This window comes from Patiria miniata, unplaced genomic scaffold, assembly GCF_015706575.1.
Source record: "Patiria miniata isolate m_02_andy unplaced genomic scaffold, ASM1570657v1 HiC_scaffold_20, whole genome shotgun sequence".
Taxonomy (NCBI): domain Eukaryota; kingdom Metazoa; phylum Echinodermata; class Asteroidea; order Valvatida; family Asterinidae; genus Patiria; species Patiria miniata.
In genome coordinates, this window is record NW_024037059.1 from 17,051,430 (window position 1) to 17,078,025 (window position 26,596).

Consider the following 26,596-nt stretch of genomic DNA (forward strand, 5'->3'; position numbering starts at 1 on the left):
TAAATTGGTAGTCATTTTCCATTTATAAATAATGAAAATCAGTAAATGTTAATAAAATAAATCTAATTTGGTAAAGTGAATATTTAAAAATATACAATTTATATAAAATATTGAATATAGTCTATGTTTATTTGATTTATTATTTGTATGTTTGACTAAAGTTATTTTTTAGAAAAAAATTAGCATCGATGATTGACAGATTTATCGATCGGATCCAAATAAAAACATGGATCCCGAAAGGTAGCAGTTCTCGGACTCGCATATGGAGTCCTCTTGGGCGAAAATTCACCGAGTTTATTTGGATTTGTACCATTCTTTCAGCAGGCACCAGTGGACTAGATATCAGTAACCATGCATAGTGGCTCCGCGGGGACCAAAAAGCCTGCTTTGTGTCGTTACTGGGCGGCGAAAAAGACGTGTTTTTACGGGAATGAGTGTCAGTTTATGCACGCCGACCCCAATTCGCCCTACGGTCGATCGCCCACTGCGGACAACTCTTTCGGCGGGGGACACATCAGTCAAGACCTTGCTGCCATGGACCGTAAGTCTTGACTTGCTTTCTTAGATTTTATGATAAGTTAGATGTTGGAAGATTTGGGAAGAAGATGGTTAACAGTCCCGCTTCATCTTACAGAAAAAAAGAGAAGAAATCAAATAGGTCTCATGAATCTGAAACTGAAACTGACATTAAAATTGTATGTGATTGAAGGTTGGTAAACAAAAGGCATTGTCCATTGAATAAAGGGGTCAGGTCACCAGACTCGGCTACATAATTGAAGTTTTTCAGTAATTTTCTCCCATTTAATGTTTAACATTTGTGGTCGATTGGCAGTTGCACTTGAGGATACAAAATGAATTTGTCTGTTTATATTTTACATTCAATTTCAAAAGTGTTATTTTTGCACGTCATGATTGTTATTAGGACCTAGCCTTGTTTGTAAATTGTAACCAGAAAAGTGAATAAAACATGTAAAATCTCTTTTGTAATTTGTATATGCACTGCATTGCTTTGATTACCACTGTCACTGATGCATTATTTTTTCTGTTTTTTTTCTTATTTAAGAGGCATTTTAAGTGAAACAAGCTTTTGCTTTTTACAAAGAATAAAGGTTTATTTCAGTTCAGAAATATGTTTGAATCGAGATAGTAATTTTTGTTGTGTAAATCAAATGTTAGTTTCAAAATGTTTGTTCATACTTGTTAATGTAACCTCATCTGTCAAAGATATGGAAACATTTTCTTTTCAAGATGACATGCTTTTTCACATAGTAGGTCATGACTTTTTCACATATGGCATCTTTAATTTGAGTTCCCCAGGACTTCCCTGCTAAATCCAACAGAGTCCAGCGGTACTCATATGAGTTTCCTGCTCAATCCAACACAGTCCAACACAATCCAACATGTGAAAGTGTTAAATGCCTGAAAATATAACGTGATTGGCATGCTCAATCCAACAGAATTCAACTTATTTTTCTGTTTCCTGCTGAATCCAACAAAGTCCAACTTGGCGTTATTTACCAGTACCCAACATCATCTGACTTTGAATGTTTTCAGTTGCCCACTGAATCCAACAAATTTCAACAGGAATAGATACAAGGGGTTTACTGCTCAATCCAACAGGACCCAACAGAAATGTAATAGTTGGAACATGTTGGATTGAGCAGGGTTAAGGCTGAATTTGAAAAAAGAAAGAAGTGTAGCGTAATCCTTAATTAATGTGAATTACCTTTTTTAACCGTCCATTCGAACTCATATTGTACAATGAAGGCTTTTGTTATAAGAGTCATGACATATTTTGAATTTAGATTTTTTTGATTAGATTGAACAAAACTTTGAAAGTGTCCTCAAAATTAATACTTTGCTTTGGGAATTGAATGGAATATGATCAAACTATGTTCATAAAAAAATTACCCAACAAACTGCTAAAAAGGTTACTCAGAACCAATAGGCTAAGCCATATCTTTATTGTCCTAATAATAAGCTGCATACACTACAGGCACAAGTATAATCCCTCCTATGCAAACATACATCCTGTGTCAAGTTGTCCTTTCAGTCAAAATCAATCAATACAACTTACAAGTGACTGTTTACATAAAGCAAGATTGACTGTTTAGGCAAACAAAAAAATAGTTCTGCTTCCGGTTTCCCTACCTATCCTATTCTGACAGCCCCTACCCTATATTTTTTATTGGAAAATGAGAAAAAAACACCCAAAACCATCACTTTAAACATTTTACCCTTGACTACACGCAGACGCCTCCCTATGATTGTACACACACAAAATTGGCCAAAAAAAAAAAAAATTCCCTACCTACCTACCCTATTTTCGAATGCCATGTAAGGCTTGTAAGCAGAAGCAGAACTATTTTTTTTTTGGCCTTACAGTATGTAGCTTGATATAGCTATGCTACCACTTGTCTGCTTTTGTCCGTTGACTGAATTTGACTATTCTCAGTGCTTGCTTGAAATATGATCTGACTGTTGTTGAATAGCCTGTGTAAAATTTGACTAGTCACATTGCTTGCTTGAAATATGATCTGACTGTTGGTGACTAGCCTGTGTGAAAGGCATGGCAGGGGGAGAGGAATGATTTACTGACTGTCTGTGACTGTTCAGATAGCAGGAGGGTTCAAGTAACAACAACAACAAAAATCACCAATCATAATCTTTATCAATACGACAAATCTTTAAGATATGTAGTCAATAGTTTTGAAAATTTCCAAAATAGAAATCCCATGCAACATATCTGCATTTATCTGTAAAATACTGTGCAGGGATATCCCGCACAGAAAGGTTCATGCGTATTTATTCATCACCTTTGACATTACTATTGAATGGTATTAGGAAGTGTCAAGTTATTAATTCTCATAATCAAAAAACACAAAAAGGAGTATGGATTATCCTGTTTTCCATAATAAAAAGGGATTCAAACATGATATGTTTTTTTTATATGTTCAGTGTAGCTTGCGTACAGTATACATGTACATGTACATGTACATGTACTGTAGTTGGTGTACAGTGAGCGAATGTACATGTGTGGATAAGCCCAAATGCCTGAGGTGTCTCATGGGGTTTCTCAATTTCCAGCCCCAAATATCAAGTTTATTAATTTCTGAAAGGTCAAACTTCCAAACACATGTGTCAAATTTATACATAAAACATTGGTTGTGTTTTTTGTTTTTCCATTTTCAATATGACCCATGTATTTTCATTTAAATACACATTAGATGAACATGTTGAAAAAAAATTCTTCGTCTGTTTTTGTTTTTGTTTTTGTGTTTTGTTTTAACATGTGTTCATTGTACTGTAGTAAACACCAATTCAATTGCAAAGACTGTGCTTACTCACTTCAGGGGGAAAAAAAAAGGTTTCAAAATGTCATTGGCCAAGGATATATGTACACGCGCACGTATCCCTTGTGGAATGCTATAACCTTTAAAAAATTGTTTACAACCCAGGTAATACACGTAGTCCCTTTCCCAAATTCACAGGTATAAATACACATGAACACGTAAATAAAATACCCCCCCCCCCCCCCCCCGTACCATGTCCATATTCCATTATGTATTTTGACATGGTATGGAGCATATAATTTTGTTTTTAAGTTTTTACAATCACAAATGTAATTTATGAAGTGTATCTGATCAGAAGTACCGTATTATACATTTTCCCCCTCCTGTCTCATTACTACTTGTACAATAAATATGGCCATATATTACAAATTGATGCTATAAATAAACAGCGCTGCAAACCAAGACAGTAACAAGCATACATGTACCTGTCCACAGCCCAATCTACAATCTACAGAATCTCGTTGGCCGTATGGAGTCTTGTAATTAGACCGGTATTGTTGTTACTGGGGGGAAAGTCATCGTGTGTCATAATTCAGGTATTATGTGTAGGGCATGTGTCACCAGAAATATAGATTGCTTGCCAGACGTAGGCCTAGATTGAAGGTTACTCGGAGCAGAGCTCGGAGGCAATGACTTCTTAAAGGCTGTCCAAATAATAAGAGTAACGTAAAGTGCTTTGATCTTACATGTACATGTAGTTAAAAGTGCTATATAAGTACCTGTTATTATTATAAAATGTAGGCCTTAAGAGAATATGAGCCACATTTCATTTGCATAATCCCACATTTTCTTCTTGAACATCATTTTCAGATTTTGATAATTGCTAAACTCACATTTTTGCACATGCTACATGTATTTACAAAAACTCATAAATGAGATACAAATGTAACTCCTTATCATTGTACAAGTACATAAATTTCAACAGCGTCATCATGTGTATACATGATAACGTATTGTTGAGAACATTATGTACGTGTGAAAAATGTTAAGTTCTGAAATGACAATTTTTCTGTGTTTTAAAAGATCAGGAGTGGCTTGAGGCAAAGTGAGGGGGATGCTGGTAGGGGAGGACGGGTTTAACAGTCAGTTGTACTACAGCCTTTTAGTTACAGGTGCATTTAATCTCTATAGATGCTTAAATAGGGGTGTGCATCAAAACCGGGTACACTCGAGTACCCAACCGCTGATGTCAGGAACCGTTCCAGATTATGGGATCGGAAACCGGTTACCAAGTTTAGTAACTTCTCAGACAATGAAGAAGAAAGGTTTTGAATGCCATTCGTTGGGAATTTTCCAAATGAAAACCGGGCTACATGGAAAACCAAAACAGATGTCATGTTTTTGTGCATTTTAACTCGTGAAAGTTGCAGTTTACACCGTAAAGCTATGAAGCCCTTCAGACAATTTCCAGGATTTGAATTTTGGGGTGGGTTTCTTTTATGGGTTCCCGGGTACACATGATAGGGTACCCATGCTTTACTTCAATAGGGTACCCATGCATTAATTCAATAGGGTACCCATGCTTTACTTCAATAGGGTACCCCTGCTTCACTTCAATAGGGTACCCATGCTTTACTTCAATAGGGTACCCATGCTTTACTTCAATAGGGTACCCATGCTTTACTTCAATAGGGTACCCATGCTTTACTTCAATAGGGTACCCATGTTTTACTTCAATAGGGTTCCCATGATTTACTTCAATAGGGTACCCATGCTTTACTTCAATAGGGTACCCATGCTTTACTTCAATAGGGTACCCCTGCTTTACTTCAATAGGGTACCCATGCTTTACTTCAATAGGGTACCCATGCTTTACTTCAATAGGGCACCCATGCTTTACTTCAATAGGGCACCCATGCTTTACTTCAATAGGGTACCCATGCTTTACTTCAATAGGGTACCCATGCTTTACTTCAATAGGGTACCCATGTTTTACTTCAATAGGGTTCCCATGATTTACTTCAATAGGGTACCCATGCTTTACTTCAATAGGGTACCCATGCTTTACTTCAATAGGGTACCCCTGCTTTACTTCAATAGGGTACCCATGCTTTACTTCAATAGGGTTCCCATGCTTTACTTCAATAGGGTACCCATGCTTTACTTCAATAGGGTACCCATGCTTTACTTCAATAGGGTACCCATGCTTTACTTCAATAGGGTACCCAGTTCCCATACTATCCATAAATTCACACCCCTACGCTTAACCGCCCTCCCGCACCCCCAACCGCATCCCCACTCCCACCACGCTATTGTGCAAAATTTGTTAATTTTTTTTCTGATTTGTACGTTTTGTCCTTTGTGGCATTGAATGTATTTGATGTGTACTTCAATTTTGAAAAGTGTAATAACCTTCACAGAAATCCCTTAATTTTGTTATGCTGGAAAGTATGCTGGAAAGTAACGTAAAACTTGTGTAGAAAATGTTCAATAACAAGGTGCAATATGTAAACTTGACCTTTGACCTTACATGTGTGAACCCAGTATCAATTCCATGTTATCAATAGCACCACGCAGGATGCATGCTGGACATGTACATGTACGGACCACTCTGTATTTGTACATGTAGGATGTATGTACATGTACATGAAGGTGCTGCCTACACGTCCAGTGTCAATGCACACATGTTCTTACTCACTGAGTGACTCATTGAAGAATAGACGTCTTGACACAGGCTGAAGGATTGCTGATAATAAGTCTATGGCCAATTACTCAAGTCCAGCACAATGAACATCAGTTGTGTACTGGTGCACACATGAACAGTGTTCAGTACTATCAGCCAACTCAGCATCCATCCGGAACTGTTGTAACCGGTGTAGGCCTGTCTACATGTATGTGTGGCTGTTGAATGCATCATAAATGTTGAGTCGATTGTACATGTACCATACATTGTAAGTTGTACGCAAACATTTTGGCCTATTTACAACAATGGATCTGCATGTGCTACAACAGTATGTGGGTAAGTAGCATTCATGCATTAGAGTCCTTATTCTTCCATGATTCATGTAACTGTATTACAATGTATACCGGTACATGGTGGACAACGAGTTCACAATGTTCCTTTCTTGTAGGGTACATGTACATTTACATGTACATGGATGTACAGATCTGCACAATGTGCACAGTACAGGATGTGGAAAGTTGTCATTGTCATGTTGACAACGTTCTTGATGATGATTTTGATCAAGTCAAATACTATAACATGTTAATCTGGAGTAGTTCATAATTGAATGTACAGGCTTGAACCTGACCTGACAGCATCTGCGAACATTGTATAGTGTGCATGAACGATGGTAGGTTGTATGTAGCACTCTGGAGAAAACATGGCCACACCTGTTGACAGAATTTACATGTACAAATCTTGGGTGTTTTTTTTTATACATGTATGTATATTATCAAAACACCATATTCACAGTTTTTCTAAGGGCTTGAACATTTACTGGTACAGAAAATACATACCAACAGATTTAAGAGGCTAACCCTAAATTAATCCATGACATTCCATGCACCCTTTCAGTTTTAAAAATACAAATGTATGTGCGCAAACATTGTCTTTCTTGGCCCAAGATTGAGGGTTTGAGGGCAAATCTGTGTGGAAATGTACATTCATTGCCTGCAAAATTGAAAGTAATGTATGCGCACAGTTCATGTAGATGTTTATGACTTTGTCTGATAAATTGTTTACACCTATGAACTAGATACGTGCCTCTTCATAATAACCTAGAAAAATATTATGATCAGAAATTATTGTCCCGGACCCAAACATGCACAGTATATACAATGTGTATGTACATTTGAAAGTTGTAAAGTCCAAAGTTGGAGTTCAGGCAAAAATATGGGTCAACTTGTTGAAAAGATAAAGTGCAGTTCTGTTGATAGTGTCATAAATGCCTGCTGGTTGTCCATTACATGTATATTGTTTTGCGAAGATACATGAAACTTGTAAAGACCAACTATATGTACATGTATTCACAGCATTTCTCCAATTAAATACAATTGTGTCCGCTGAAAATGTTCCAATTCCTGTTTCATAACTTGGGGGAAACCCCATAATTGCATTATGTCTGCTTCACTAGAAATGTTGTAGTTCCCGTTCCATACAAATGTAACTTGGGGAAAACCCTATGATTGCATTCATCCATCAATAAAGATCTTGTGTGTATAAAGTCTTTACATGTATATTAATTTTTTTGGCCATGTTCAATATTCAGGCAATGTGTTGCATTGTACAAATTATAATATGTGATTAAAAGTAGAGTATATCATTTGCAGCTGTCCAAAAAGTAACTTACAAAATTATTGATGTAAAGCATACTTGGTTTAAAGATAGTAATGGCACTAAACTCTCTGTGAAATGATTCTTTCTGGAATACCGTCATTTTGAAGAAAACAATAAAAGAAGGTCATTTCCAAAGATGCATCTAAAGACGCATTTTTGTAAATTTCCCTATTATTTCGTTTTTAATTCGGTGAAGCCGTGAATGGGTACGCGTGCAAACGTTGACATGACGCATACATGTGAAGTTGCTATAATTTGTCGATTCAGTGCTTGACATTGCGTAGCTGCAATCGGCTGAATGAGAACGTGTTCCGGACGCTGATTTTGGGCTCAATTTAAAACATGACTCGCCAACTTTTGAATTGAAATTGAGATCATATAATTCTATTTTCTTAGAATATACAGCATTCACTGAGCTAAAACTTCATCAAAACTTCGAAATTCTGTTGAGCAATCCATGTTCTTTTATAAAAAAATATGTCATTATGTCAAATATGTGTTATCTTGCCAAGTGTAAACTGTTAATCAATCTCTTCACTTATTTTTCCCAATGAATTCAGAGGTTTTTTCCACTATTACTTTTTGTGTAGTCAACTTCATATTGCTACATTGTATGCTCAATTTGTTCATCTCATGTTTTTGCAAGTATTATAAATTCAAGTCTCCCAAGACTTCTTAAATGCGCATATTCCGCGTGTCTCTTGAGGTGTGAATACCGTAGTTATTTATCTTTCTATCTCTCCGTATATTCCTCATGTGGACACTGCTCTCGAGATTTTTCAAATTGACCAGATAGTAGAACGTTAGGTGGTCTGCTCGAAGCAGTCACTTGCAATGCCACATTTGTATGCAAATGCACAAAGCAAAGTGTCTACAGTACGTACATGTATGGAACTCACTGTGTGGAAAAAATGCAAGAATCCAATAGGCCCTACATGGTCAATTTTTTTGGGTTGGATGTGGTTGATTTTAGTTGATTTCAGTTGATTTTGTTTTTCTCACAACCACTCGGGACAACACTGAGTATACAGTGTAAATCCTAACTACCGGTAGGCCTTTTTGCTAGGATGCAACCTCAATCCTGCAAAATCCTCCAACTGCCTCCATGTATAAATTGCATGCAACCTCAATCCTCCAAAATCATCCGTTATTTTTTGAATTTGGTTCTCATAACTGATTATTTTGTTCGTCTGTTCATTAAGTTTACAAAAAAAAAATTCATTTGATCAGTTGCATTCACCAATAAGAGCCAGAAAAAAATCTGTGCAGGTTCAGAAACAAGAAATATATGAATTCAAAGGTAATTTCTGGCAGAAATTACCTTTGAATTCATATATTTCTTGTTTCTGAACCTGCACAGATTTTAATTTTTCAATTCAGTAATTCATAACATCTTCAGGGACTTTCAAAATGGCATCCTCAGCTCTGTACAACCTTTCAACATCTTCTGCCTATCCTCAGCATCTGCTCAGATATCCATACGTACATCTTGTGTTTCATTACTGCGACTGCTAAAGATTTGACAGTGAAGAAACGGAACAGGCTCGACTGTATTGACATAGTACTGTGATAGTCTGATGCAGTATGCATTACACGCATAGTGTCAGAGGGCAGTATCCTCAGCACACAGTCCTTAACTATCTCCATGTCTGTCTGACCATACTGCAACAACATGATATTAACAGCGCCTTGGGCTAATTCCTCTTGCACAGCGAATTTTTACCCTTTACATCGCCTATCTCTGTGGAACACCAAGTGGGGATAGAAACAGAAAGATGTAGAAGAAAGCGCTGAGATATCGTTGACCTTTTAGAGTAGGCGGTCACGTAGTGCATGACCGGTGAGCAGTATGTGGCAATCTGATCTATAGTCACTTAATTACATTGAACCCTCATTAAACATGAACACTTCAACCAAACGTTACTTTAATTCATAATCTTGCCGATCTGAATGTGATTATCATGTAGAATTCAGTGCAAATTGACAGTTATTCAAATTCTCTTCTGTGCCTTGCAAATGTAATAAAACAGTATAGAGCCATTTTCGTGTCATATTTTTAATACATGTAGTGTACCTGAAAAGAGAAATCATAAACAAATATTGAGTTATTTTCTTCCAAATGTTCGAAGTCGAGACTCCTAAAGGAGCAGAATTATTCTGACATTAAAATTACATCCGAACGTGTACATTTAGATGCACATGTACGGTACCTTCATAATGTACAGTGCATAATTAACTTTACCGTAGGCCGTGTAAAACAATTAAATAGTTTCTTGTCCAGGCTTTTTCAAAAAAATGAAGGAGGGGGCACTTTTTTTCTTCTTTTTTTTCCCCCCACAAGATGGCGGCTTTTCCAAGATGGCGGATGGATTCTTCCATTTTCTCAAATCTTTTGGTAATACAAAATTGTGCTACAAAAGGGTCAGAACCCTTCTGCATAGCTACAGTGTTGTTGGGAACAAAATAAAAAGTCAATATAAAAATGCGCAAGTGTAATGAATGAATGAATTAAAAGGAAAGAAAAAGGAGGCAGTCGGAAAAAAAAGAAAGCGGCAGGGATGAGAAACTGTTTTATGTTTTTTTTACTTCGCCTTATGTATTTTTGCTTCGTTTTACTCAACTGTTTTTCACCAGTAGCTGTCTGGATTCATTTTCTGTTGCTTAGTCCTCCCCTAAGTGTTTTTCCTTATTAAATTATTTCACGTTGCATGTTGCCCGGAGGGAGATATCACCTGTGCAATTAGCAACAATTGAACCTGACTAGCCAGATCGGCTAGCTAGATTATCAATTTCGCTTAATTGGCCTTCGTGCCCATGTTGGGCCGTATGGCCATAAATCTAGGGACTTTCTAGTCTCATGCACATAATGTACCGTGTATTTACATTGAAAACATCCATTACATGAAATTGCCTGTCGGCTATTTTTGTCTTCTTCTTTTTTTCTGGAGGATTATGTACTTGTACATGTATCAAACTGAGTTTTTGATGCATCAAAAAATGAGCAGTTGAAATATTAAAAAATATGTCAGAATACCTGTTGTAACAAATAAACATGTCTGTAAAATTAGCTACTCATAATTCAAATTAGTAAATTTAATTTAAATAATGAATAATGAAAGGTTTGCGGAAACACCATGTGCGAATAATTTCTCAACTAAGAGAATGGTTCTGAAAAGAACCAGAGGTATAAACTCGACGTTCCGGTCAGTATTCAGGCGTGCAAATTTTCCTTGGATCAGCTGATTTCCTCTTTTTTTACTTCCCATGTGTGCCATTGAAAACAGAAAAACACTGTACAAAGTCTGGGAAAAATTTGAATTTCCTCTTTTTTTGTGATTTCCCAGTTGCATGCCTGAGTATGCTCTGACCGTCTTCAGGAGAGTGAGAGAAAATTTAATTTACCAAAAGGAGCCTTCTCAGATTCTAAACTTAAGTTAATTTCAACCATTGCCCATGTCACAGTAGTCATGTGATAGTTTTGATGGGCCGTACTTTTTTATAAGTGTTTCAGGAGTTTGTAGTGGAATTGTAGGAGAAGTGTGTAGAAGCATGGATGAGACTGCTTAGTCTAGACTCAATAATTCTATGGTTGCTTCACTTAGCCAAATGAAGCAACTGATTGCCCAGTATGTTCAAATTCATGTAAAAGTATGGTATCCTGTATCCTTTCTGCACTTTTACAGTTGCCGATCCGCACATGGCACCGGACCATTTCTTCACGGCTCCCTTTGACATCGACAATGACAACTTTGGAGGATCTACCAGCAAGTTCCAACATTTCATGCAGGTACGCATTACTAGTAAACATCACCTGAAAGTGTTAAACAAGACCACACGAATGAAGTGTACCTGTCAAATGTTACTTCAAACCTAACCTTTTCAAAAATCCCTCAAAAATCCACAAGGAGGGTTTAGTAAATTTTGCAGGATTAAGAATTGTATGTAGAGATCAGCCACTATTGCTCCGAATAGAACTTGATGTCCTGTAAATGTTTTAATATGATAAAATCTGTGCAACTGGGATCCTGTAAAGTGGTGTTTTTTTAGAGGAAGGAAAGGCTCTTCACAAAATGCCTAAGAAGTTCGGGGAAATGTAACTTAAAAAAAAAAACCACCTTTTTTTAGCTTACATTATCAGGTCATTTCACAACAGAGGGCGGTGTTCACATCACTGGATATCCTCATGTCTTTGGGGGTATTTTGGGGTTTTTTTTGTTTCAGAGGTCTCAATCATGTACTTGGGGGAATTTTTTTCTAGTTGCGAAGGGCTCATTCATGTATTTGGGGGTTTTCTTTTCTGGTTGCAGAGGTCTCAATCAGTGGGCACTATTTTGGGGTATTTTTTTTCTTGTTGTAGAGGTCTCAATCAGTGGGCACTATTTTGGGGTATTTTTTTTTTCTTGTTGCAGAGGTCTCAATCAGTGGGCACTGGTCTGTCCCACTACTCCGATGAACTTAGGCATCATCAGGAGGAAGACGGAAGACGGCCCATGTTTGGACAAATGTCTCCGCAAGGTAATCCCTTTTAATCCCTTTTAATCTCCCCCCCCCCCTGCGGGATGCCTGTCTCTCTTTGCACCCCTCCTCAGGATTTGGAGAAGACGAAGTAGATATTTAAAAGCCTATCGAGGGCACTCCATCAAGTAAATGACTTTTAAAGTGGATTTTTCTTCATAAAAAAAAACATTATTTTGATGTTATCTTCATTTGAAATGTGTGTCTTCACTTTAGGTGCCAATGCAGAGTCCAGAATGTCAGCCAATTTTGGTGGGATGAAAATCTCCCCTCCAAATGACGTGGTGAGTTCGTTGGGGTTTTTCCCCACAAAAAATTACAGAATTGTATAAATAACGGTGATTACGGAAGTCTTCTCAGCAATCGTTCAATCTTGTTTTTGTCTTTTTTTAAGGGAAGCCAAAATTAAGTGCTGTGTTCTGAAGAGAAAAAAATTAACTAAAAAGCAGTTTCCATATTCTGACGAGTGAAACTTTTAAAAAGTAAAACATCAAACTAAGATGTTTTGCCTTCTCTGATTGGCTCTTGTTTGCTGTTTCTAACATCAGAACTCTAACATACAGGGCATGCAGTTTTACCCCGGTGCCCGCAACACGGGTACCATCAAGGAGTTCACGCCGCGCAACCACAACGCCAACACGGGCCCCAACTCGGCCGAGTTCCTGCCCAACGTGCGGAACGTTGCGGACTTCAAGCAAGGCGGCCCCCAGGCCAACGATCTGATCTCCAAGATCCCTGAGTTTGTGCCGCGGTCCATGGCCCCTCCGGGTAACGGAATGATGAATGATTCTGGCGGGATGAGAGGGACAAATAACAACTCGGCAGCACTGGCCCCGCACAACTCTGGCGGCATGAATGATCATTACAACTCTGGTAAATGACAATATTCATGTATCAAATCAATATTTTCAATCAGATTTTTTAGACCAATATTTTTTACTCGACTATGCACCACAATGCAGATGATGCCAAGTTCACTTGTCACAAGTAGTTGAGGTACTTTCAATAGATCACAAGTGATCATAAGGAATCACAAGTTCATCACAAGGATCACAAGTCCATCACAAGGGATCACAAGTCCATCACAAGGGATCACAAGTCCATCACAATTCATCCAATCCAAACTCAAGTCACAAGCTATTAAAATTAACAGTGTCAAAATTGAACTTGTGACCAGACTTGTGATGTACTTGTGATCAGTCAGAAGTACCTTCAACTCTGCGTCTGACGTATTATGACCCTTCCAGGTTCCCTGTCGGCCGGTGCCTCCCCCCTCCAGTCCCCAGGCAACTCTCCCTCCATGAGAAGGAAAGGCCAGCCCCCTCCCCTGGACATTAGCTCCGCCCAGGCCAACTTCCCTGGTGCCATGGTACAGGAGAACATCGGAGGCACCACGTACTTCTACACAGAAGACCAGGTCCAACCGACAATGCCAAGAACTGTAAGTACATCTTCCTTAAATCCGTGTTTATTTTTTTCGCCTGTCGGCAGTGAGTACCCTTATTTTATTTTTTTATTTATTTTATTTCTTTCTGGTAATGAAACCAAGGATACTTCAAAAGTGCCTTAGGCACTGTAGCTTGAAAGCCTGAAGAAACCTGCAGAGACAATGAGAAGAAATTACAGTTTTAGAGGTGGGAGGGAAAAGCCCAGAGGAATATTCTAAGGAAAACCCACAGAATCAGGTAGGGACTGAAAACCCAATCCACATGTTGGCCCGGGCGGGGTTCGGATCACAGCGGTGGAAGGCGAGGAAAGTACCGCTACGCCAACCTGACTCCCCTTTCATATGCAGTACAGTTGAGGATGCAAGTGTTCATCAGCACAGACTTTGAATTGAGTGGGTTTGATCGTTGCATGATGATAGCTGGGGGGCTTATAAAATAGCCTTTGTTGTCTTTGCACATTTTGGTGTACATTACAACTCACCACTAACCTGTTTCTTCAAATGCAATGTTCTTGAAAAACTCGGCCCAATTTCCTGGCGCTGCTTAGTGCACAATTTTCTACTAACAGAGCCTTCTGCTATTTCATGGAGACCGTAAGCAGTAAGCACAGCAAAAGGGACGCTTACCTCAGAGGAAAAAGTTGCTTAAATTAGTGACTTAATAGAAACCTCAATGCACGCACAACCATTAGCACATCCACTCCGTGAAGTAGTGCTGAAGGTTAGCACAACTGTCTGCCATAGTAAGCACAAGTTTTCTGCTTACCGTTAAGCAGCGCTATGCAATTGGACCCAGATTCCAAAAAAAAAAATGTTGTTTCAAAAATGTTTTGTTAATGTACTTTTTTTATTTAAAATGTTCTTGCATTCCCCTTCCAGTTTTTGAAAAATTCCATCTACATATATGTGATACGATCAAGCTACATGAGCCGTTTGCCAGGAATTTTTATTTGGAGATACAAGCCAAAATTGGGCCACTTCATCGCATCACTTCATCACATCTCTTGGTGTTCTGACTTCCATAATTTTTTAACTAAAGATGGAACCAGCATGCGGTTTTCACAGCAGTAATGCTGAGATTGTGCTCTTTTCAAATCTGTAAAAGAACATTTTTTGATTATTGATTGCTTTAGGTGTATCCCAACTTCCACATGTACCAATCCATGCCGGCCCATGTTGCCTACATGAAGCCCAAGCCCAACGCTCCCTCGTTCTTTGTGGGTGAGGAACTGAAGGTGGAGATATACAACAAACGATCGGTGTCGATGGCACAGGTGGACCCAGCTGAGCACCCAGGTAGGGTAGAATAGTATGCCCAGTCCAGGCTGGTTGTACCCAATCTAAGGTACCAATGTACCCAGCTGAGCACCCAGGTAGGGTAGAATAGTATGCCCAGTTCAGGTTGGTTGTACCCAATCTAAGGCACCAATGTACCCAGCTGAGCACCCAGGTTGGGTAGAATAGTATGTTTAGTCCAGGCTGGTTGTACCCAAACTAAGGCACCAGTGTACCCAGCTGAGCACCCAGGTAGGGTAGAATAGTATGCCCAGTCCAGGCTGGTTGTACCCAAACTAAGGCACCAATGTACCCAGCTGAGCACCCAGGTAGGGTAGAATAGTATGCCCAGTCCAGGCTGGTTGTACCCAAACTAAGGCACCAATGTACTTAGCTGAGCACCCAGGTAGGGTAGAATAGTATGCCCAGTCCAGGCTGGTTGTACCCAAACTAAGGCACCAATGTACCCAGCTGAGCACCCAGGTAGGGTAGAATAGTATGCCCAGTCCAGGCTGGTTGTACCCAATCTAAGGCACCAATGTACCCAGGTGAGCACCCAGGTAGGGTAGAATAGTATGCCCAGTCCAGGCTGGTTGTACCCAAACTAAGGCACCAATGTACCCAGCTGAGCACCCAGGTAGGGTAGAATAGTATGCCCAGTCTAGGCTGGTTGTACCCAATCTAAGGCACCAATGTACCCAGCTGAGCACCCAGGTAGGGTAGAATAGTATGCCCAGTCCAGGCTGGTTGTACCCAAACTAAGGCACCAATGTACCCAGCTGAGCACCCAGGTAGGGTAGAATAGTATGCCCAGTCCAGGCTGGTTGTACCCAAACTATGCCACAGATATACCCAACTGAGAAGCTAGGTGTCTAAGGAGGGGGGGGTTGTGAGCCCAGTTAGGCTGGGTGTACCCAATCTAAGGCACCGATGTACCCAGCTGAAAACCTGGGTAGGATGGGATATGTCGAATCTAGGCTGGGTGTGAGCCCAATCTAGAATCAGTGCACCCAATCTGTGGCAAAGGTGTATCAACTGTACAGTGCAAGTAGGATGGAATGTGCTCAATTTGTGGCACAGATTTACCCAATTGAGAACTAAGGTCGGGGTGAGCCCAATCTAGGATTGGTTTCCTTATCATTAGGCAGCATCTCTGACATGGTAGGACCCAACTAAGAGACAAGTTATGCAATGAAATGAGTCGCTGTCGTAATTATGTAGAACCATCTCGTTAACAGATGTTTTTTCAAATTTTTCAAATTTAAAATTTCAACCACCTTGTTCAGAGCCGAGGAATTTTGAACCCGATAGTTCCCGAGAAACCATCCGCTGGATGCCAGAACCTCCTCGTTCCTAAAATCGAAACTTCTCATTTGCATTATTGCTTCTTCTTTCCTTACAGACATTCCACGTGAGGTAGACAAGTACCACACCCTGTTCCCCCTGGAGCCTCCCCCTAAGAGCCCCATGGAGAAATCCAGTACTTTTGGCTACACCACCACCTGCTACAAGGCCATCAACAAAAAGGACAATAAGCTGTACTGCCTCCGCAGAATACATGGTGAGTCAGAGCATAGACATCCAAACCACTAGTCTTCACATGAGAGCAAGAGAACGTGTTACAAACTAATCTCTTTTTAAAGAGTTTTATTTGTGTCTTGACAGTAGTGTGGTTTCCAGATATGTAGCACATTCTTTACTTAAAAACTTCTTTGAAGAAGTTGCATTTTGTCAGAACTTTAAACTCTGCACCCAATTTAGGGTGCTGGCTTACATTCAGTTGTTTGTCTCCAGATCTTAAGTCTCTGTGCAAAAGAAATAAACTTTAAGTAGAAATTAGTCTGTAAATTTCAGCAAATTTTGGCATAGTTTTGACGGTATTTGATTTGGTCTTGTGTGCCCAGGTTTCCGAATGACCAACACCCAGTGGATGGTTCTTGTCGACAAGTGGAAGAAACTGCAGCATTCCAACATAGTCACTCTGCGTGAAGTCTTCAGCACTAAAGCCTTTGGAGAACATTGTAAGATAACAACCCGAGCATTAGTTGATTGAAGGAGATCAATGGAAAATTATACATGATTTCAAATATTGAATATTACAACTTATTAAATTTTACAAATTATTAAATATTTCAAATTACTGTCTGGACTGCTAGTCTGATATCTAAAGTACCAGTCTAGTTCAAGATTTGTGCTATTTTTCATTAACAGTTGTCATTCCAAGAAAGTACCATAGGAAATGTTTGAAAGAATTTGTACATTGTTGTGACAAAAATGTAACACGCGGCTTATCTCAAGGAATTAGTTCAGATGCAATCATCAACTGTTAAATGTTCATATAAATATTAGTGAAGAGCAGCTTGACTATAATTACATTAATTTTCTCAGTGAATTTGCCAAGAATTGTCCCTCTTTACCCCCTCAGCCACGGTGTTTGTCCATGACTACCACCCTACTGCCCTGACCATGATGCACAGGCACTTCACTGGCCCAGGAGCCCAGGCCAGTAATGGATTCAGTGGGGGCAGTAACAGCTTCAACAAGGGGCAACACCACAAGGGGGGATTCATGGGGCCCCAGGGACCACACCACACAGGTTCGTTAGGACCACCTGAAATTTCAAAAAATGTTCATTTCACATATTTTTCTAATAAAGGGAAATTGTTACAAAGATTAGGCATTCTCTTGGTTTGGAAGTGAATTATGTTTTGGTCAGCTACAATACAACTTTCAACACAAAGGAAGCTTTATGATGTCATGGAACTTTTCTTTTCGTTGTTTCCCGTTTGTTCTACTTACTTGGTGTTTGTACTTCCTACTTGTGGTTTTAGAAACTGAACAATACAATGCACATGCTATTTTACAATTTCCTCTCTTTTGACCACCAAAATGGACATGGTCTCTTTTTAAATGAATTTGGTGTGTGATTCATAATGAACAAATGAATTTACAAGGTGACCTTCTGTCTGTCTTCATGGGCAAGCAGTTAGTTCTTCTATCAAAAGTTTCTCGATGAGGTTGGTCGGGAGCTCTTTATTTCTCAAGTTTCCGTCTCCAGAACAAAAATAATGTCAAATGAGCCTTGAGGACACCAACAACATTACGCTGGGTAGAACTTATTTAGTGGAGGGATTCACTCACTTTTTATTTGTTAAACCGGGAAATAAATTTGCTTCAACATGTCAAACTATTTTCCACTCATTTCCTGCATAAATCGAAACGGTACTAAATAGTCTCAAAATCTTGACCTTTGACCCTTCACCAGGTGTCAACGGTCCCCAGCAGCGTACCGGTCTCCTGCCAGAGAGTCTCATCTGGACCTACGTGGTCCAGCTCTCCTCGGCCCTGCGTACCATCCACGCCGCGGGCCTGGCTTGCCGCGTCATGGACCCTACTAAGATCCTGGTGACTGGCAAGTCTAGATTACGCGTCAATTGTGTCGGGATCTTTGACGTGTTGACATTCGACGGAGGGAACAACCCGTTGGCTATGATATCACACTATCAGGTAATTTGAATCCTTCCTTTCCAGAAAAATTATTTGAGTTATACGGTGTTGTAGTCGAGCCCATCACAAGTCCTCGTAAGTCCATCCCGAGTCCTCCAGTCCCAAGTCAAGTCACAGCTATTCAAATGAACTGTGACAATGGCATTCCTTTGATATTGTTAAGTCCCTGTTAGATGAGATTTGAAGGTTTGCATGGTGGAAAGATACTAACCACACATACTCACAAAAGAGATCTATTCACATGGTGCTACCGCAAACTTATCTTGTCTAAGCCCCTGTTACTCGTGACTGGACTTGTGAAAGGACTTGTTATTGACTTGTGTTAGCTCTCTTGATTGAATTGTCAGGAGACTGATGAGTTTCCTGACGACGGACAGAGCATACTGTCCGAAATGTTGAGTTCCCCCCGGTTCTTTTCAGAACCTCACAGACTCACAGAAAGAGATTTGTCACATGGTGCGACCGTAAACCTGATCATATCGTCAATAAACAGTTTAAATTTTGTGATAACAAACACTTTCTCGGGATTGAAGGCGCTCCTAACTGAAGCACTTACACATTTTAAATCATATGAGCTGGCAAGCTGGCAAGTATTTCCTGTCAAACGATTGATTAAATGTTGATATTTTTTGTTGACATTTTCAGCAAGAGGACCTGGTGTCTCTTGGCAAGGTGGTCTTGGTCTTGGCCTGTAACTCAGTGCAGAGCATCCAGAGGCAGCACATACAAGGCTCCCTGGAGCTGGTGGCTCATAACTTCTCCAGCGATCTCAAGAATCTCATCTTGTAAGTATGACGAGGACTTGTTATCCACAACATTATAACCAGAAAGAGGTAATATCTTCCTAACCCTCCCACAAAACCCCCAAACCAACTCATCCCAACATTCCTAGATAAGAACTGTTTAAAATGAAAATTAAACGTAAAGTATCTTTTTACAAAAGTTTTACAAACTGTAGTCCAATAATTTTGTTCTTGGAAATTGCATACCTTTGAAAATGGCTCCTTGTTTTCAGTATCAAATTTTGTTTTTCAATATCAAATTTTTTTGGAGATTTTTTTTCTTCTGGTTTTCTTGTTTGCATTCCAAACTCGTTATAGGCTTAAATATCAATACAGGCACAGACCAAAAGGTTGTTAAATGTCTCATGGTAATTAATGTCTTGAGTGATGCAATTGGGTTTTCTTTGTAGGTATCTCCTGACCACCCAGCCCAGGCCTCGGTCCGTCAATGACATCATGCCCATGATCGGTGCCAGGTTCTACACCCAGCTGGACGCTGCCCAGATGAGAGGGGACGTGCTGGAAGAGGAAGTAGCCAAGGAGGTCGGCAACGGAAGACAGTTCCGCCTGCTGTGTAAGCTGGGAGTCATGAACGAGAGACCCGAGTAAGTAATGATAACCAATATTGCTTAGCAAACAAAAGGTACCAGCCAAAATCTCATTCGAAGTATATTGCTTTTAACTGGTTCCCTCTTTTCTATGCTTAGCTTATTAATGAGTGAGCAACCAGTGTTTAATTTTATGGAGCTTCAATGTATACAATTTTGCTAGCCAAAGACAGTTTTGCTTAACAAGAAATGGTTACCAGCCAAAATGCCATATGATACATATTACTTTTCACTGGTCCTCTGCAGATATTTATTTAGCACAGCAGTTTGCTAAGCAATGTTTCACGTAAAAAAAAATGAGATAATTCGCTAAAACGCCATATGATGCATTTTCTGAGCAATATTTCCACTTTGCAATGTGACCTAGACAGAAGTTGAACTATGCTAGCCTTTTTGTTTGTAAATGTTGTTACCTCAGAAAAGTTCTTGTCTTGAAACTGGTTCTGGTATTAGGTTATTTGAATTCCTTCATATTACTTTGTCTATAATTTTGGGAAACACTTTGATTGAGGTATATTATTATTAAAAAACAAAAATCTGTCATTGATTATTTGTCTTATTTATTTAGGTTTAATGGCGATCCGACTTGGGCCGAGACCGGCGACCGTTACCTGCTGAAGCTGTACAGGGACTATCTGTTCCACCAGGTCTCGTCTGACAGCACCCCCTGGATTGACATGGCTCATATCGTACAGTCATTGAACAAGGTGAGAATGTTCACCATGAAACTGTTGGAGTTGACAATGGCTATTGACTCCGTGCATGACCTGTAGGGGGCGCTTTTGACCGCTTTCGAGACCCCTGGTGGGTGGGACACACTGCATGCGCGTACTGGTTGGCGCGCGAATGGCGTGAATAATGTACGACTGAAGATGCACAAAGCCATAGTGGTCTTCACTTGAGCATCAGGCGCCATCAGCAAGGCGTTTGAGTGTTTCCCCCAGTGGTCTCCCCCAACTCTCCCTTTTGTAACCAATGATGGGGTATTTGAGCACAGAGTTCGTAGACTATCAGCAAACTTAATTTAAAGCCATTTTGTAGTGAGGTGCAAACCTGCTTGCCTGCAGGTTCTACATACGTACTGCGTGCTTCTTCAACCAACATGGTTGCCAAAATGTGTGGCACACCTAGGGCCCAATTTCACAGCGCTGCTAAGCACAAAATTTGCTTAGCACAAAAAAAGTCTGGCTTATAAAAGCAGGTTACCAGCCAAAACTCCATGTGATTTTTCATGCTAAGCAAACAACAGCTGAATACTAATCACAAGCAATATACATCACGTGGAGTTTTGGCTGGTAACCTGCTTTTATAAGCCAGACTTTTTTTTTGCTAAGCAAATAGTTGTGCTTAGCAGCGCCATGAAATTGGCCCCTGGACTTTCAAACACATGTGACATTTGCACAGGCATGGTTCCATGTCAGAAATGGTTCCTAGTTGCGATTACTGGATTAGTTTATGAAAGTCGGTTAGAGTGGAGCCAAGGTACCAGACGAATACAAGCTGGCAACAATTGTCCACAATGATCAAAATCACCATTATCGTAAAAATAGTAATTGCAGTATCTGCACTTTCTGTTTATCACCGCAGGTGAAAAGAAAAATCTCTTACAAATTTGTTAACTTATGATTAAGAGCCTTGTGTTATAATTGTTTTTTAAAAGTTGGACGCTGGGGTGCCGGAGAAAGTCACCTTGATGTCTCGCGACGAGCAGAACATCCTGGTCGTGTCTTATGCGGACCTGAAGCGCTGCTTCGAGACGACCTTCGAGGAGATCCAACAAAGCCAGAACGCCCCAGTCGAGGAAGTGCCACAATAATCGGCAATCCTTCCGTCACGTCAGGTGTCGGTTATCAGTGAAGTTTGATGACACGTCAGGTAGGCTGTGTATTTGCTTCCTCACCAGGATGGAAATCTCCAACTTGGAAGCACGTCTGCTTTATTCCATGTTTCCTATGGAAATCGCAAGGGAGCAGAGCATGGAAAAAATACGGAAAAGTTGGCTGTACAGCTTATTCACATGATTCCCTATAGGACACATCTCCATGTTGGAAGTACTTCTACAACTTTCCATGTTTCCTACGGAAATTGCCAGGGGACAGTGCATGGAAAACTTAAGAAAAAGTTGGTTTTCCTGTTGAGCTGTTGCAGTGCACTCACGTCGTACATGGATCCTTGCGAGAGATCTTTTAACATATGGAAAATTTGATTTCACATGGCACACCACACACTGGAGGGAATACTTGATACATTCGTCACGGAATCCAAGATGGCTTTTTAGGATCACGTATTTCACCCACTCACTGGAGTTTTCTTCGCAGGAACAAACGCCTCGCGAGTTGTCGACACTTATACTGCCAGTTCCATTTTTTGTGCAAAGCCCATGCAGTGTTTCTTGCACATGGAAATCCTGCCCAGAGTTTCGACTCATCAACACAGCTTTAACTTTCATCACCATGGAAACCGCAGACTTAAATGGTAACTCACCAAATTGTAAACGTCACACCACTCAAAGCTAAGTATGACCTCACTTACACCAAATGAAAAACAAAAAATTGAAAATGACTGAAATTTAACTCAGCTTTGTATTGCCGCTACCTTCCATGCGTTTTTATGTGTATTGTTAATTAGTTTTTAATGGCCTAGGCCCACAGTAATTTCCTGTTTGCCACGGAGGCAACACGATGTAAAAATTAAAAAGTAAGAATTTTCGTCATTTGTAATTAAGCCTAAACTGAGGACATATGGAAATCCTCCTTAGTTGTGTTTTACAACGGCTAAGCGAACCTTTTGCCAGCTTGGACTTTTCCAAGAACAGATTTGCTTAAACCGTTCAGAGGGGTAGGACACGCCCACAAAAAAACCTTGTTTGACACATATCATGCCGAGTGGAGTAATCTGGACAGAATTTTGGAAGAGAATCTTGGACAAGATTTAAGCGTGAATGGAACGGAAGATATGTTCTCAATGTTGGACAAAGGAACGAAGGATGAGAAGTAGTGGTTTTGAAAAGTGCCTACTGCCAACCGACTTTGGAAACTTGTACAGGAAGGAGCTTCCACAAATAGACTGCAGTCCGCAATTGGAAAATTTCTTCTCATGTGAGCGTCAATTCACTGCCTCAAATATGGGCATTGTCAAGGAAAAACTTGGTAACCAGTAGCAACCATAAACTGAAGTTTGAAGTGGAACAAACACATACGCCTAGATTTCTTCAGTTTGAAGACTGGGTGAAACGCTCTCCAATTTCAAAATCTTGCGAGTTTCTTGACTTTGCAGGATAGAAGGCGTAAAGGAGTACATAATCCCATGCGGAAACTTCTCAGTGGAAAGCTCTGATCTACAAGAGATTTTGACATATGAAAAACAAAGGCGTGCTTTAGGAATGGATAAAGGTTATCAAGGAATTCCCAAATTGTACTGCAGAGATTCCCGAGAAGAATGTAGTAGTTCAGATTAGATAACTTGTACAAATGTTCCTCTGTGGACCGCCTGGTATTGTTCTTCCTGCCTGCTTGTTTGGACTTCGAGTTCTCAAACTGTAAAAAAAAAGTGAGCTTTGCGGAAATGAACCTGTACTCTTGATTTGCCAGTGCTTCAAAATATCAGTCACCACAAGGAATTGTGAGCTGATAGTTTGGAGATTTTAGAGTGCACGTGCTGCCAACACATTTTACTGAGGGAATACGTTCAGAGACATCAACTAACACCACCTGATGGAGAACTGGACAATTTCATCGCTTGCCTCTTTTTCGGAAGTGGACGGCCGTGACTTGAAGCGACTCAGTTTTGGAGGGAAAAAGATCTCCTTAAAAGTTGCTTTTGAACATCATGAGCAAGTGGTAACTGTTTAATGGTGACACTGTGCAGACCATGCGACAAGATGAAAAAAAAAAAATCCTGATCAGATTTCGACCAAACATCTGAGAAATTGTCCACATATCCAGTGCACCAAGTGAGAAAGGTTTGACTTCCAAAAAAGCCGCCCGATGTCTGAACAAACTAACAATCATCGGAAAAAGACTCGGAGAGTTGTGTAAATACAAGAACTTTTTAAAGAATAAAGTGCCGTACTATTGAAGTACTGACTGCGCATTTGTGAAATGCTTTTAAATATTAAAAAAAAAAACAATGGAAAATAAAAATCCACAGACGTTGAAAGTGCCGCAGTACCGAGGAATTCATAGTACTGAACTTGTATAATAAAGGAAAAGACGATAGTTTTGGTTTTTAAAAAGTAGTATTTTTAAACGAGGAGCCTTTTGTGTAAATGAGAATTTTCTTAAATTGAAGCGACTGGTTTTGTTTGTTTGGTTTTTTTTGCCCAGTGTGGAAATATATAGGGAAGGCCTAGCCTAACATATTTTGTGGTTGTAAAATCTTCTAGAATTGGAAGATTTTGAAAGCAAGCATATCATTTGAATATGGCGCAATTCCGTATCTGTGCTTTGTAAAAAAGAATTCAGTGATCTACAAGTGCTTACTGAACACTCTTTTTACAAATTATGCCCAACTTGAAAACATGTCCTGCAGTGAAATAGGTTTTTGCTTTGTTATGCATGTACCAAAAGGAGTTTTACAGCTAAGACCTACAAATTCATCTGACGTGTAACTCCAGGGCACAATGTTATGGACATTTAAGCATAAACTCTTGTTTTAACAAATACTATTTTTAAATTTGTTTGCTCACCGAAAAAAGGGTAATAAACTAGTCACAAGTTTTACATATCCTATGTCATTTTGGCCTTTAAAAAAAACTCACACAGTATTAAGCGGGGAGTTGATCACATTTAAGCACATCTATTATGAGCTATGATATACAGCAGAGAATCTTGCAAAGCAGAAATGTTTTTCTAAGCAAAATTCATCAAAGACCCAACCAAAGAACCCAGTTCATTTGTCTTATAAACCTTATCTCAACAAAACCTGATTGCAGAAATTTGAAATTGGTTTAGACAATTAAAATGTCTGCTTTTTATGTCCAGGATTGTCAAATTTAACACAATGTATAAACTAATATCACGCTGTTATTCCAAAGTGCGAGTGGTAATCAGTATTATCCATTATCCAGCCTGGTTTCATTTTTTTGCACACACGATCAAAATTGAACTTTTAAAAAAATATATATCAGAGCCCAAATCATGGATCTGTGAAGCGGAAAAACATATTTGCGATTGCACATGCGAAGTGATAATCACAAGCATAGTCACAGGCAATTAAATCCCTTACCAATTTTGAACCCAATTTCATTTTCATAGCGCTGCTAAGCACATGATGTTCTGCTAACAGAGCCTCCGTCTATACCATGGAGACCGTAAGCAGTAAGCACAGCCAAAGGCACGCTTACCTCACATGCCTCAAGAGGAAAAAGTTGCTTAAATCAGTGACGTAACAGTAGAAATCTCCATGCCCTTGCAACCTTTAGCGCATCCATGCCATGAAATAGTTTTCAAGTTTAGCACTATTTTCTGCTCTGGTTAGCAAAACTTTGCTGCTTACTGTTAAGTAACACTGCGAAAGTGGGCCATGGTATGAGTGATTGGTTACTATTTCTGCCAAGCAGAACTCTTTTCCGCTTAGTAAGTTTGCATTTTTACCAGCTTCTTGAAAATGCGTCACAAACTTCCATGATGGTCCTGCAGTACACAAAAACATGACCTCACAATCCTGTTCAACTTCCACTCATCCCACGCAGTGTTTTGTAATCAATTATGTCAGTGTTTTGTTGTGGAAAAAAATTGTTGAAGTATCATATGTTTGAATAGTAGACCAAGTTTTGTATTCGGTGTTTTCTCGTTTACAAAATATTTTGTGCGTATTAAACCATATCTTGTCCACACCAGCAATCACAAAGCTTGTTATTAAACACTGCTAAATATGTTTCTGAAATTCAAATTTTGTTTTATTGTAGATTGTTGTGCGATCAGTATTTCTGTTAATTACACCGAACCCCAAGAGTAATAAATCACGGTCCATATTCATACTGTTTTATTAAGTTCAACATTAATGCCAATGCTGCACTAAAGGTAGTACATAGTGCCCTTTTCTAGTATATGATAAATCAATTTACAACACCACTAGGGGCGGAGCTTATAAAAGAAAAGGGGATCAAGAAGGATATGGCCAAATATAGCAAAACACGGAAAGCTAATAACTTTTCATCCAGTAGTTGTTGCTCTGTAAATATGAGTCTTATGTAATATTGACAGGCCGAAACCACACATTTCATGAAAATGATATCTTGTTCAGTTTCATTTTGCAGCAAAATAATTTTTTTGTAAACGCTCATGTTTATAATTGGCTGACAAAAAAAGAAATCATTACGCAAAGTAACAGAGCTGGCCTCAATTTTGATTTGACTTAAAGAATTAAACACCCAAAGAAGACACAACTAAAGAGAAGACCTGTTTTGGCATATTTCTTCATCACGTAGACATGTTTTAAGTGAAGAGAAAATTTCACGAAAGCTTCCATATGATGTCTCAGAAATCTTGTGTAATTAGTGAGTAGGTTTGTGAGTAATTAGTGTAACGACCGGTTCATATTCAGCGCAAAAGTGACCACGAACACAAATTTGTGACGTCATCACAAGTTTACGGACTGCAAATTTGCAAAAGTTGAACACATTTCAACTTAGGCTTTGCATTTGCATTGGTCTGAAGTGTTAACCGGCTTTAAAGAGAGAAGTCGATTGGAGGGGTTTGTTTGAATGAAAAGAAACCTGGTATTTTCTTCCATTATCCATGCCCTGCCATGCTGAAATGTGAAACTTTAGTACAGAAAGGGATGCAGAATTTGGGGGATTTCTGCTTTTTGTGAGGTTTTTATTGGAA

General features: G+C 39.4%; 1 protein-coding gene across 4 annotated transcripts; it reads left to right on the plus strand.

Moving 5' to 3' along the window:
• The first annotated feature begins 194 nt into the window (after positions 1-194).
• On the plus strand, positions 195-25,094 carry LOC119727631 (PAN2-PAN3 deadenylation complex subunit pan3-like). Of its 4 annotated transcripts, none has more exons than XM_038199597.1 (15): positions 195-541; positions 11,316-11,419; positions 12,042-12,147; positions 12,364-12,431; positions 12,696-13,020; positions 13,395-13,588; positions 14,728-14,890; positions 16,272-16,430; positions 16,774-16,890; positions 17,295-17,465; positions 18,135-18,376; positions 19,022-19,161; positions 19,569-19,763; positions 20,335-20,473; positions 21,427-25,094. In XM_038199597.1, the coding sequence occupies exons 1-15, from the start codon at positions 352-354 to the stop codon at positions 21,580-21,582; spliced, it is 2,469 nt and encodes an 822-aa protein (XP_038055525.1). In that variant the 5' UTR covers positions 195-351; the 3' UTR covers positions 21,583-25,094. The 4 variants fall into 4 exon arrangements, with proteins under 4 accessions (XP_038055525.1, XP_038055526.1, XP_038055527.1 ...); XM_038199598.1 differs by having other exon boundaries at positions 12,711-13,020; XM_038199599.1 differs by lacking the exon at positions 195-541 and adding an exon at positions 5,930-6,312.
• Positions 25,095-26,596: the final 1,502 nt, after the last annotated feature.